At 47.9% G+C, this 14,866-nt stretch overlaps 1 protein-coding gene across 4 annotated transcripts in view; it reads left to right on the top strand.

The window, feature by feature from the left end:
- Nucleotides 1–14,866, top strand: part of LOC123750108 (optomotor-blind protein) — a 354,673-nt gene that overhangs the window by 158,643 nt on the left and 181,164 nt on the right. For all 4 annotated transcript variants that reach the window (XM_069305473.1, XM_069305475.1, XM_069305472.1 and 1 more), the window contains one exon: nucleotides 5,349–5,366. In XM_069305473.1, the coding sequence (XP_069161574.1) occupies nucleotides 5,349–5,366 (18 nt within the window). The remainder of the gene's footprint in view (nucleotides 1–5,348; nucleotides 5,367–14,866) is intronic.

Genomic DNA, 14,866 nt, shown 5'->3' with positions numbered 1-14,866 from the left:
CGCACGCACGCACGCACGCACACACGCACGCACGCACGCACGCGCACGCACGCGCACACACACACACACACACACACACACACACACACACACACACACACACACACACACACACACACACACACAGATGTCGCGGCGCTAGAAGAGGTGGCAGCAAACCAGGTGACCTTGGATAGGTTCGAAATTACAAGAGATGAGGTCAAGAAGCACCTATTGGAGCTGGATGTGAGAAAAGCTGTTGGGCCGGATGGAATCTCGCCATGGGTATTGAAAGAGTGTGCAGGAGCACTTTGCCTACCACTCTCCATAGTGTATAGTAGGTCACTGGAAACGGGGGACCTACCAGAAATATGGAAGACTGCTAATGTAGTACCAATATACAAAAAGGGTGACAGACAAGAGGCACTGAACTACAGGCCAGTGTCCTTAACTTGTATACCATGCAAGGTGATGGAGAAGATTGTGAGAAAAAAACTAGTAACACATCTGGAGAGAAGAGACTTCGTGACAACCCATCAACATGGGTTCAGGGAGGGTAAATCTTGCCTTACAGGATTGATAGAATTCTACGATCAGGTGACAAAGATTAAACAAGAAAGAGAAGGGTGGGCGGACTGCATTTTTTTGGACTGTCGGAAAGCCTTTGACACAGTACCCCATAAAAGGTTGATGCATAAGCTAGAGAAACAGGCAGGAGTAACTGGTAGGGCGCTCCAGTGGATAAGGGAGTACCTAAACAATAGGAAGCAGAGAGTTACAGTGAGGGGTGAGACCTCAGACTGGCGTGAAGTCACCAGTGGAGTCCCACAGGGCTCTGTACTTGGGCCTATCCTGTTTCTGATATACGTAAATGATCTCCCAGAGGGTATAGACTCATTCCTCTCAATGTTTGCTGACGACGCCAAAATTATGAGAAGGATTAAGACAGAGGAGGACAGCTTGAGGCTTCAAGAAGACCTGGACAAGCTGCAGGAATGGTCGAACAAATGGCTGTTAGAGTTTAATCCAAGCAAATGTAATGTAATGAAGATAGGGGTAGGAAGCAGGAGACCAGATACAAGGTATCACTTGGGAGATGAAATACTTCAAGAGTCCGAGAGAGAGAAAGACCTGGGGGTTGATATCACGCCAGACCTGTCCCCTGATGCCCGTATCAAGAGGATAACAGCAGCAGCATATGCCAGGTTGGCTAACATAAGAACGGCCTTTAGAAACTTGTGTAAGGAATCTTTCAGAACATTATATACCACATATGTCAGACCAATCCTGGAGTATGCGGCACCAGCATGGAGTCCATATCTAGTCAAGCATAAGACTAAACTGGAAAAGGTTCAAAGGTTTGCCACCAGACTAGTACCCGAGCTGAGAGGTATGAGCTACGAGGAGAGACTACGGGAATTAAACCTCACTTCGTTGGAAGACAGAAGAGTTAGGGGGGACATGATCACCACATTCAAGATCCTCAAGGGAATTGACAGGGTTGATAAAGACAGGCTGTTTAACACAAGGGGCACACGCACTAGGGGACACAGGTGGAAATTGAGTGCCCAAATGAGCCACAGAGATATTAGAAAGAGCTTTTTTAGTGTCAGAGTGGTTGACAAATGGAATGCATTAGGAAGTGATGTGGTGGAGGCTGACTCCATACACAGTTTCAAGTGTAGATATGATAGAGCCCAATAAGCTCAGGAACCTGTACACCTGATTGACAGTTGAGAGGCGGGACCAAAGAGCCAGAGCTCAACCCCCGCAAGCACAACTAGGTGAGTACAACTAGGTGAGTACACACACACACACACACACACACACACACACACACACACACACACACACACACACACACACACACACACACACACACACACGAACATATATGAGAGAGTATGACTGGAAAAAGATGTTGGACGACTTGAACAACCTACACCAGTAGTCAGATAAGTGGCTGTAGGATTTAAATCCCACCAAATGCAAGATAATGAGAGGGGAACTTGAAGTGTGAGACCAGATGAACAATACAACCGACGGGTAATAAGTATCAGAGTGGACATCACATAAAGTCCATCACCAACAGCAAACTTGTAAATACCAGCGTAGGTCAGACCACAATTTTAATATGCAGCGCCGTCATGGAACTTACATTTCGTAAAGTGCGCACAGGAAAACAAGACCATAGAGTTGAGCTGTTATGACAGACTCAGGGATCTTAATAACCTCTTAATACTAGCAGAGAGAACTAGAGGAGACATAATCATAACATACAAAGTATTCGGAGGTATAACAACATTGGGCAAGAATGTCACAGATGATGCCCATAAGCAAGTATTATCTGGGGGTGAAACTATGAACTCTTGACTCCATTAAAAGTTTAGGCTGTTGATGTAAAAGTATCGAAGGGGTTGTGGGCCCCAAACACCCAATTAACTGCTTGCTTTAGGGACCCAAGAGCTGAAGCTTAATCCACGCAGAGTTAAATAAGTAAAAAACACGCAGAAGCACATTACAGCAGGCGAGGATCAGAGCAGATAAGCCCTATTTCATTCATTCCACATCACATGCTTAATCCTATTTCCTGCATTCCCTCTGATTACTATCAGTTGCAGTCCACCTTGTTTAGTGGCAGTTCTCTCCACCTTCCCTTTACTTATGCTCATCCCCTTTTATCCTCTTCCCCATTCTTTTTTATGCCTAATGTTACTGAACCTATCAACCCTCTTTGATTTCTCTTCCTTGTTGTTCATCTTTTCCGCATTTTCTTCCTCGTCCTGCGCCTCCTGCTCCTCTTCCTGCTCCTCCTGCTGCCCCTTCTGCTGCTCCTGCTGCTGCTGCTCCTCCTCCTCCTCCTCCTCCTCCTCCTCCTCCTCCTCCTCCTCCTCCTCCTCCTCCTCCTCCTCCTCCTGCTGCTCCTCCTCCTCCTCCTCCTCCTCCTCCTCCTCCTGCTGCTCCTCCTCCTCCTGCGCCTCCTGCTCCTCCTCCTCCTCCTCCTCCTCCTCCTCCTCCTCCTGCTCCTCCTCCTCCTGCTCCTCCTGCTCCTTCTCCTCCTCCTCCTGCTCCTCCTGCTCCTCCTCCTCCTCCTCCTCCTCCTCCTCCTCCTCCTCCTCCTCCTCCTGCTCCTCCTCCTCCTCCTCCTCCTCCTCCTCCTCCTCCTCCTCCTCCTCCTCCTCCTCCTCCTCCTCCTCCTCCTGCTGCTGCTCCTCCAGTCAAGCAGTTTGGCCACATAGGCCTACCAACTGTGGGGTGGAGACAAAAGGTGGTACTTGTTGATGAAGTGTTGAGATTACTGTGAGTCTTGTCCCGACTTACTTAAACAATAGCCCTGAGCTGTTTGACCCACCGCGACCCCTTTTGTTTGTATCCAAATATGCTTGTTTGTTTGATTAGCGTGTATTGATTCGGGAGGGAGTATCGCTGATAGAATAGGGTCGGGGGGGGGGGGTGTGGAGAGGCGGGGTGGGAGGGAGGGGGAGGTAATAGGCCTTGGGTTTGTACTGGGAGGTCTTTCTTCTGTAGGTCTATTAAGGGCGGAGGCATTAAGAGAAAGGTGTGTGTGTGTGTGGAAGGGTGAAGGATGGTTTGACAGACCCTGACAGAAGTCTCCGGTTACACTACTTAACGGGGGACGCCGTCCTCCTCCTGTTGGCTGTGGAGAACCTTCTGTCGTTTCTCCCAGTTGCTGTCTATTTGTCTATCTATCTCTTACTCTCCTCCCTCAGTATCTCTTCTCTCTTCCTTTGTATCTTCCCTCCTCTCTCTCTCTTCCTCGCTCACCTCTTCTCCATCTCCTACCTTACCTTACCTTCATCTCATTTGCGTTGTCTTGCACTGTGTTTCAGCCTCTGGTCGCCCAAAGCAACCTCCACCTCACTCCTCTAATGTTGCAAAATTATAACAGCAAAATAACTGAAACTGGCACAGTTGCCTATCTGAAGTGACCCACAGCCTCTAGCCTCGTCTACGCCCCGCACATATTGCCTTAGGTGTTAAACGACGCAACACAGCCTACCCCTCGGGGTTAACCATCATAACTATGGGAAACTAATTGGGAGCGTGACAAGAAAACCGCACGGTGGGCAGCCTGGCCCTCTAATTATAACTCAAATAGGCCTTCCATACCCCCAGTCAGAGCGGGCCGGTGAATGGGGCAGGCTTTGTCTCAGATGCCATTCGAGCGATTACCCGTTTGAAGGCTTAGACCGGAACCTCAAGCCATCATTCAGTCACCGGAGACCTGCCGGGGTGGACGGAGACCTCCTCTCAGACTCACTCTCTCTCACTTTCTCTCGCTCTCTCTCACTCTCTCTCTCAAGATGTGTTGTTAGTCACTCCCCAGTGAGAGTTTGATGACCACGCCTGCAGAGTCAACATGCCAGAAAGGGGACAAAGTGGCTGAATGAGACGCTTTTGATGGATAATCCAAGCAGGCGAATGAAGAGAGGGGAAAAAAAAGTCCTTTCGTGAAGTCGACGGCGGTGGAGGCCTATAGAGGAGAGTAGAAGCCTGCGATGAGGGTCCATAGGCCTCCATTCTCATCCTTGGGCGAGACCCTTTTGTCTATGTTCACTCAGGGTGTGCGTGTGTACTCGCCTAGTTGTGCTTCCGGGGGTTGAGCTCTGGCTCTTTGGTAACGGCTCTCAACCGTCAGTTTACTGGTGTACATATTCATGAGCTTCTCGTGTGTGTGTGTGTGTGTGTGTGTGTGTGTGTGTGTGTGTGTGTGTGTGTGTGTGTGTGTACGTGCTTGTGAGTGCGCGCGTGTGTACTATTGAGTGCGCGCTCACCACGCTGCTAAAGCATCTTTCATAGCTTGTAACTAGGTAGTAATGACCCATTGGAGTAACCCTTGGGAGTGGAACACTGGATTGCCTTGAGTCTAGTTATATTTTATTGTATTGCTAATTTCCAGCAAATAATAAATGAAGTGAATTGTATTTTACAGGAATCTCTCGTATATATAAACAAATGCTGGATAAGAATACAGTAAATGTTTGTACATATTTATGTCTTTAAGTCTGTCACAGTGGTGATTGCTTTAATAATAATAATAATAATAATAATAAGTATTATAATCTAACAGTAAAAATAGTTATATATTATTGAATTATGCCGTCTGCTTGAGTCAACTAACCAAAATTTCAGCTTCAAATAAATGTTTTGATAATATATTAAGAGTAACCACACCATAAGTAGGTCCCATTGTGTTCCTTTAATACCCATATACCCCTCATGTATGAAGCTGCCGTCTATTGGCCAATGTGCCATGGGCATCTTCCCCCCCCCTCCCCCTCTCTCCCCACCAATCAAATTGGATTATCTTCCCGTTGTGATTTATTTTTTTTTGTCTCTTCCTACAGGGAGGAGCGGAAGCCAAGGTAAGTCCCTGGCATCCATCTTGGCGCCAAGATCTACTCCAAAGGGTTTTCTTTGAAGGGTTTTCTTGAGGACGATCGCAAAGTGGCGATCGTCCAAGGAAGTCCTTATTTGAGAAGTCTTATTCATATTTATGTGTTTTAATGTACTTTAGAGGAGAAGTTTTTTATATTGTCTTTCCATCTTCAGCGAGATGGTTTATAACTTCTTGGTTATTGTCGATGATGACTGACACACACACACACACACAAGTTTCATTGTGGCAGCGGAGACACCATAGACCTCCCCGGGTGTGGGGTGATGAGGGTAAACATTCAACTTCAAACTTGTTACACGCTAATTTGGCTGCAATGTCTGTCTCATTATGATGGGTTATATTTATGTGTGAAGGTATCCATACAAAGGAAATTCGAGACCCTTTACTCTGTGCATCAATTAGGTCATTTATAATTGGGAGTATGAGGTTCTTGCTGTCGATCTTCCAAGAGAAGTTTTCGATTGCTTGAAGAGCAGACTTTGAGTTGAATTAGATCTAGGTATCCCTATCTCTGCTGTCAAAACTGTATTGGTCCAAACATTCAGATCTGATAGGAAAGAACTTACTGACTCCCAACGACCTGAAAGTACTAGTATAAAAAGCTATGATTTGTTCAGATCTGAAACCTACATCTATGGACAGCACAAAACGTCCACTAGACTGTGCGACACAGTGGTTGCAAGGATCAGGTTGGGTTACCGTTACCTGTGGCAGGTGGCTGCAGGTGACGGGTCTCCCAATCCTGAGCACTCCAGTTGCAAACTCTGTGAGCAGGAACTACGGCATGATCTCCCGCACTACATCACTGAATGCCCAATTATTAGACCTTTCAGACCAGTTGGCATGAGGTACCTGGAGCTTTGCAATTACTTTATTCACTCTCGTATTCTTGAAGATATCCTCACAGTATACCCAAAATTTGCCAGTGCAGGCTATTAAACACATGACTCTGTATGACTAACCATCCTGCGAGATGGGGACTTGTATTACCACTGCTACCTTATTCAATCTTGTGTTGTTGATATCCTCAAAATGCATCCGGAGTCTGCCAGTGCAGACCGCTAATCACATGCCTCTGTATGACTAACCATCCTGTGTGATGGGGATTTTATAGCATCACCTAGTTAGCTTTTTTGACACACTGTACTCCACTTCATATAGTCTAGGGTAGCTGCACTAATGCAGATGTACCTAATATGTTAATAAAAAAAAAAAAAAAAAAAAAAAGGGTAAACATGTCCAGCCTATAGATCTCAACAAGAGTAAGTGAGGCATTGTTTTCCTCTCACCTGAGGGACAGGGGGCCTGTGTAGGTGTAGGCTGGTCACCCAGTGTCTCCCTGCTGCCCCGGCCTGGGGCCAGATTCACGAAGCAGTTACGCACGCACTTACGAACCTAAACATCTTTTCTCAATCTTTGGCGGCTTTGTTTACAATTATTAAACAGTTAATGAGCTCCGAAGCACCAGGAGGCTGTTTATAACAATAACAACAGTTGATTGGGAAGTTTTCATGCTTGTAAACTGTTTAATAAGTGTAACCAAAGCCGTCAAAGATTGAGGAAAGATGTACACGTGCGTAAGTACTTGCGTAACTGCTTCGTGAATCTGGCTCCAGGCCTATTCTCCTCATTCTCATCTCTCTATTTCAGAGTTTCATGTATTTTGGGTATTATTTTGTTATTATTAACATACTTAGGCACACGGATATTTATTAACATAGATGTATGGGCATCTATGCCGCTACCCTACACTGTATGGGCATTTATTAACATACGTACGTAAATGAACAGATTTCTGGCGATAGCTGCAATGCTTTTATTGAGAATTTTGTAAAGTTATTAAGGCAGACATTTTCATGTCTTCAGCCGGTCATGGGATTGTTAACTTGTGAACTTTTGTTATTAATGATTGTGACTTAATAATTGAATGAAAATATATTTAGCATTTTGGTTCAAAACTTGAAGCGTCGCGTGGTTTCGTTGTTAATTAAATTAGGAGAAGTGTCATTCTGGTGTGTGAAAAACCTGACGTTCCTGTAACATTGTTCCCGCTTCATTGTACCAACATGTCTAGAATGATTGTTCTTCCCCTCACATTGTACCAACGTGTCTAGAATGATTGTTCCACTCACATTGTACCAACATGTCTAGAATGATTGTTCCACTCACATTGTACCAACATGTCTAGAATGATTGTTCCACTCACATTGTACCAACGTGCCTAGAATGATTGTTCTTCCCCTCACATTGTACCAACATGTCTAGAATGATTGTTCCACTCACATTGTACCAACATGTCTAGAATGATTGTTCCACTCACATTGTACCAACATGTCTAGAATGATTGTTCCACTCACATTGTACCAACATGTCTAGAATGATTGTTCCACTCACATTGTACCAACATGTCTAGAATGATTGTTCCACTCACATTGTACCAACATGTCTAGAATGATTGTTCTCCCCTCTCACATTGTACCAATATATCCAGATCGAGCAACTATAAATTCAGAGAGAATTAATGAAGAGGACTTACGGGCTATTCATGCCCGTGTCACTTGGGTGGCTTAATCTTCATCCATCAATCAATGTAGATGACTGGAGGGTGTTTGGGGGGGGGGGGGTACCCGAGTACAAGGCCTTCTGATCAACGCAAGGATACCTTAGACCTAACCTAAACTTCTGATCTGTTGATGGCCAGTTCCTCCTGCAGCGCCTCCTTTCATCTCCTTTCCTCTCCTTTCCTCTCCTTTCCTCTCCTTTCCTCTCCTCTCCTCTCCCCTCCCCTCCCCTCCCCTCTCCTCTCCTCTCCTCTTCTCTCCTCTCCTCCCCTCCCCTCCCCTCTCCTCTCCTCCCCTCTCCTCTCCTCTCCCCTCTTCTCCTTCTTTCTTTGCATATGTGTATGTATGTGTCTCTCTCTTTCTCTCTCTTTCTCTCTCTTTCTCTCTCTTTCTCTCTCTTTCTCTCTCTTTCTCTCTCTTTCTCTCTCTTTCTCTCTCTTTCTCTCTCTCTCTCTCTCTCTCTCTCTCTCTCTCTCTCTCTCTCTCTCTCTCTCTCTCTCTCTCTCTCTCTCTCTCTCTCTCTCTCTCTCTCTCTCTCTCTCCTTCCCTCCTCTCTCCCCATGATATATATAAATATAGATAACCATTAAGAGGAAATCAATACATATGTAGACAAATTATAATGATAATAACTATTACAACTTTAATTACAATTCAAAGTATTGTTTGCCTAAATATTACAGATAATACTTGTAATAATAATAATAATAATAATAATAATAATAATAATAATTTAATAAGTTAATCTGTAACAGCGTTCAAAGTAGAAGAAATGGTATGTGGTGGTAGGGGGGGGGGGGAGGTCTGGGTTATGGTGTGTTAGTGGTCTGGACGGTAGGGGGGTGGTGTAGTGGGTGATGGTGGTGGTGTAGGGGGTGATGGGGACTCGCGGCCTCCCACACCACCACCACCACCACCACCATCACCACCACCATCACCACCACCACCACCACCCACCATAACCACCACCACCCACCATAACCACCACCACCACCACCACCACCATCACCACCACCACCACCACCACCACCACCACCACCACTACCACCATCACCACCACCACCACTACCACCATCACCACCACCACCACCACCACCACCACCACCACCATCACCACCACCACCACCACAACCACCACCACCATCACCACCACCACCATCACCACCACCACCACCACCACCACCATCACCACCACCACCACCACCACCACCACCACCACCACCATCACCACCACCACCACCACCACCACCACCATCACCACCACCACCATCACCACCACCACCACCACCACCATCACCACCACCACCACCACCACCACCACCACCACCACCACCACCACCAACCCTACCCCCCCCCCCCCCCCTCACTGCTAACAGCTAAACAAAACCCCACACGGCACGTTGTTAAATTGGTCCGGCTTACTGTCCCGGCTCCTTCAGGGTTATGGCCCGTCATCCATCCTCCCTCATCGTGACGTCACGCAGGTGGGGGGGGAGGGGGGTGGTTGTAGAGAGGGGGAGGGGGCTGGTTGATGAGAGGGGGTGGGGGGAGGGGGCTGGTTGATGAGAGGGGGTGGGGAGAGTGGGCTGGTTGGTGAGAGGGGGAAGGGGCTGGTTGGTGAGAGGGGGTGGGGGGAGGGGGCTGGTTGATGAGAGGGGGTGGGGGAGGGGGCTGGTTGATGAGAGGGGGTGGGGGGAGGGGGCTGGTTGATGAGAGGGAGTGGGGGGAGGGGGCTGGTTGGTGAGAGGGGGAGGGGGCTGGTTGATGAGAGGGGGGGAGGGGGCTGGGTGATGAGAGGGGGTGGGGGGAGGGGCTGGTTGAGAGGGGGCTGGTCGAAGAGAAGGGCAGGTGTTGAAAGTAAAATCCATGCTAAAAAAATATTGGAGCTCGTCACTTTGGATGGATGGTACACAATTTGGAGTGTGAGTTTACCCTCATCTACACCTGCAGGAGGTACAACCCGTTCTCGCACTTGCTTACTGTCAACATTGGCTTATTTAATAAGTGCATATGTGACATACTAATTGATTGTGAATATTTTAGTTTACCTTGAAAAGCTTCATAGAAAACACCGACCTCACCTAACCTTCTTAGTATATTAATAAGTATCTTATTGCTTCTTATTTACAATTATTACTTAACCTATCAACGGTATAGGTTAAGTAATAATTGTAATTAAGAAGCAATAAGATGCTTATCTTAACATACTAAGAAGGTAAGGCGAGGTCGGTGTTTTCTATGAAGCTTTTCAAGGTAAACTAAAATAATTACAATCAATCGGTATGTCACATATGCACTTATTAAATAAGCCAATATTGACTATAAGCAAGTGCGAGAACGGGTTGGGAGGTATACCGTGCCCCCCCCCCCCCTCGTGTGGACCTCCAGAAGGTATACCAAGTGTTCCCCCCCGCCTGAGGGGGAACCGAACCCGCTGGACTAGCACTACCCAGGCTTAGCTGAATGTAATCATGCAACAATGAATAATATCGATGGTTGATGTTGGCAATTGATATTCGCCAGTGATATTGCTTGCAAAATTTGTTAGTGGTGATGATATCGGAAATGGATTTGTTGGGTAATATTTACAGGTTATATTGGCAGACAGTGCTATGATAGGTGAGGGTGGTGGTAGGTGGCGGCTGGTGGCAGGCGGTGGCAGTGGGTGTAATATTGGACAGTGGACCACGGGAGCTGTCACACAAGTCACAGTAAGTCACCGGTGACCCACGCGGTGACACCGTCCATCCCAGCAGTGTTGTGTGTCTTAAAAGATCTGGGAACAGCGTCACCAAACACTGTGGTAAATATAACAATAATAGAATTTATGTATCACCTTTTTCCAGATGTCCAATTAGGCGTCGAGACAGGTGTTTGCAGGTGAGGGTAAATCATGCGTGAGGGAGAGGTGACAGGTGTTCTAGGCAGATGTCCCGCCACACACCTGTTGTGTGGCAGCTCTTTGACACGTGTTTGCGTGACTGACGGAGACACCTGTCCACGTGTCGAGGGATAGGATCCAGTCTGAGGTCACGGCGCGGCCCTGGTCGAGGACCGGGCCGCGGGGACGTTGAGCCACGAAGTCATGGCAAGGTATCGCCCATTTCATGGTTTTACCTCCAAAAATGCCACCTGTCAGCCCAGGCCACCTGCACACCCATTTCCATCCATAGTACGCCGCTCTATCCACTAATAAGCAAAGTAGTAGTGAACAGTGCATTCATTCGGCGGTATTACTGTGTACAAATCCACAAGGGCCGTGACGAGGATTCGAACCTACGTCTGTGAGTTTCCACGTGAAACACACACACTTGTATTACTGTGTGTGTGTATTTACTATATGTGCCTACAGGATCGAGCTCTTAGCTCTTGGACCCCCGTCTTTTTAACTGTCGGTTGTCTAATTTACTAACTCCTGACCTATTTTTCCCTCTCTCATTTCTACATGTTTCTCTCACACACACACACATCTCCAGGATGCAGCCCGTAGCAGCTGTCTAACTCCTATGTACATATTTACTGCTAGGTGAAAAAGAAAGTATCTATTTGTTTCTGCCTCGACCTCAAATCGAACTCGGGCCCTTGGGACTACGAACCCAGAGCGCCGTCCACTCGGCTGCAAGGACCTGAGTGTGTGTGTTCACTCACTTAGTTGTGCTTGCAGGGGGTTGAGCTCTGGCTCTTTGGACAGAATGTGTGTGTGTGTGTGTGTGTGTGTGTGTGTGTGTGTGTGTGTGTGTGTGTGTGTGTGTGTGTGTGTGTGTGTGTGTGTGTGTGTGTGTGTGTGAAGACAGACAGACAGACACCAGCGAATCACTTTAACACCGCGACACGCAAGAGGTGAACATTTTACACGAATTCTTCTCTTGGGTTGCGTGTTGGGTGTTTCTAATGACAACACTTTTTGTTCAGTTTTAACAGTTCGTAGACGCGTGGCAAGTGCCATTACAGCTGTCAATAGCCGATTAACACAAGGGGACTCGTACTGGCGGGGGGGGGGGGGGGGTGTCGTGAAAGAATGTTGCAACTTTCAACACGATTAGAGGGACAAATTGCTTTATTAAATCCTGGAACAACGGATGTTAGAAGTGTTGGATAAGCAAGAGCTGTGATTTGAGGCTCCAGTGTTAATAATGTTGGATGTGTTAATAGGCTCGCACGTAATTTTGGTGTGTGTGTGTGTGTGTGTGTGTGTGTGTACTCACCTAGTTGTACTCACCTAGTTGTACTCACCTAGTTGTGCTTGCGGGGGTTGAGCTCTGGCTCTTTGGTCCCGCCTCTCAACTGTCAATCAACTGGTGAAAAACACAACCTTACCACCTAGCCACCATAGAGACGATTGTGTACGTGTGTGTGTGTGTGTATTTCAACAATTTAATTGCATGGTTTTCTGTTCTAATTGCTTGTGTGAATTTATGAAGAATTTACATATATACGTATGCGTGTGTTTGAGCGCGTGCAGGCGCGTGTGCGTGTCCAGCACAGGGCGAGGGTGAAGATAAGTCCAGACCCGCGGTGCTGTAGCATAAATGAAGCATATGCCTCGTGTCAGGCTTATCTTTACCGACAGATTCAATGCGGTGCATGAAAACAGTTTTTCTCTCTCCGAAAGTGTACGGCCAGCGGGCGACACACATACGCGTGGCTTCGAGTCTCAGTCGTGAGTCCCGGGTTCGAATCCGGGCAGGAGCGGCAACCAATTAGCAACGTTTGTTTTCACCTCATGCCTCTGTTTACCTAGAAGTAAATCTGTTCCTAGGAGTTGGGTCTTTCTGAGGGCTCCGTCCTGGGGATGGTCAGTGTGACATAGAGTAGTTAGACACACACACACACACACACACACACACACACACACACACACACACACACACACACACACACACACACACACACACACACACACACACAGAGGCAGTGGTGTGTGGTGGAGGCTGACTCCATACACAGTTTCAAGTGTACATGATAGAGCCCAGTAGGCTCAGGAATCTGTACTCCAGTTGATTGACATTTGAGAGGCGGGACCAAAGAGCCAAAACTCAACCCCCGCAAGCACAACTAGGTGAGTACACACACACACACATCCCAAGAATGCAGTCCGTAGCAGCTGTCCGTCACAGGTATCTATTTACTGCTAGGTGAACAGTCCCACCAGGGTGAAATAAACTCTGCTCATTTCTTTCTGCCTCTGCCCTCTTCGGAAGCTTCCAGGCTTTAAATGCCAAATATGTAAAATAATGAAGATAGAGAGTGAAGAGAAGCCAGGAGGGCTGTATATAAACGCATAGCTTCAGAGGGGAGTGGACATGTCGCCCTATAATAACATATAAACACAATGGTCAAACATGAGAATGGCGTTCAGAAAGCTAAGCAAGGAATCATTCAAAACATTATACACAACCTACGTTAGACCAGTCCTATAATATGCAGCACAGCCATAGAATAAGAATCATAAAAATACAGTTTCCGAGGTAGTCAAGAAGTGGAACGGTTTTTTTTTTAGTGAAACAATTGAGGCAGAGTCCTATATATTGAATACAATGTTGATATGACTAATTCTAAGTTGGGGGCCCAGCTGTGATTGAGAGGTGGGACCTCCTGAGCTGAAGCTCAACCTTCACAAGCACAGCAAAGTAAGTCAAGAAGAACACTTGAGCAAGCTGAAGGTGGGGCCCGGGGCGCCGATACCAGACGCTGCAGCCACGGCTCAAGATGTCATCATTTTCCTTGGAAGACGTCGCTACACTGTGTAATTGTTATTCATTATTCAGCTTTACGAGAAACACAGCAGCTCTTTGCGGTTTGTGACCAGTATGAGCGTGGCGCTGTGGTTGCTGTGTGGTGGTGGTGGTGGATGGTGAGCGTGGCGCTGTGGTTGCTGTGTGGTGGTGGTGGTGGATGGTGAGCGTGGCGCTGTGGTTGCTGTGTGGTGGTGGTGGTGAATGGTGAGCGTGGCGCTGTGGTTGCTGTGTGGTGGTGGTGGTGGATGGTGAGCGTGGCGCTGTGGTTGCTGTGTGGTGGTGGTGGTGAATGGTGAGCGTGGCGCTGTGGTTGTTATGAGGTGGTGGTGGTGAATGGTGAGCGTGGCGCTGTGGTTGCTGTGTGGTGGTGAATGGTGAGCGTGGCGCTGTGGTTGCTGTGTGGTGGTGAATGGTGAGACTGGCGCTGTGGTTGCTGTGTGGTGGTGGTGGTGAATGGTGAGCGTGGCGCTGTGGTTGCTGTGTGGTGGTGAATGGTGAGACTGGCGCTGTGGTTGCTGTGTGGTGGTTGTGGTGAATGGTGAGCGTGGCGCTGTGGTGGCTGGCTGTGTGGTGGTGGAAGGTGAGCGTGGCGCTGTGGTGGCTGGCTGTGTGGTGGTGGATGGTGAGCGTGGCGCTGTGGTTGCTGGCTGTGTGGTGGTGGATGGTGAGCGTGGCGCTGTGGTTGCTGTGTGGTGGTGGATGGTGAGCGTGGCGCTGTGGTTGCTGGCTGTGTGGTGGTGGATGGTGAGCGTGGCGTTGTGGTTGCTGGCTGTGTGGTGGTGGATGGTGTTGTAGTGGTGGCAGGGATGGTGATAGTCGTAGCATGGTGATGTTTGTGATGCTTTTGTTGCTAGGTGCAGCTGCTGTTGTCTGTGCAACTGTTGTAATTGTGCTGCTGCAGCTGCCGCTGGTGGTGATTGGTCTGTGTTTGTAACTATCAGTAATTGTGATGGTAGTTGTGGAGGTCATGGCGCGGTTGTTATGGTAGTCACGTTGGTGTTGTCGGCGGTCAGTGTTGTCGGCGGCCAGTGTTGTCGGCGACCAGTGTTGTCGGCGACCAGTGTTGTCGGCGACCAGTGTTGTCGGCGGCCTGTGTTGTCGGCGACCAGTGTTGTCGGCGGTCAGTGTTGTCGGCGGCCAGTGTTGTCGGCGGCTAGTGTTGTCGG

The sequence above is a fragment of the Procambarus clarkii genome, chromosome 55, assembly GCF_040958095.1.
Source record: "Procambarus clarkii isolate CNS0578487 chromosome 55, FALCON_Pclarkii_2.0, whole genome shotgun sequence".
Taxonomy (NCBI): Eukaryota; Metazoa; Arthropoda; class Malacostraca; order Decapoda; family Cambaridae; genus Procambarus; species Procambarus clarkii.
This window is presented reverse-complemented; position numbering and strand designations above follow the sequence as displayed.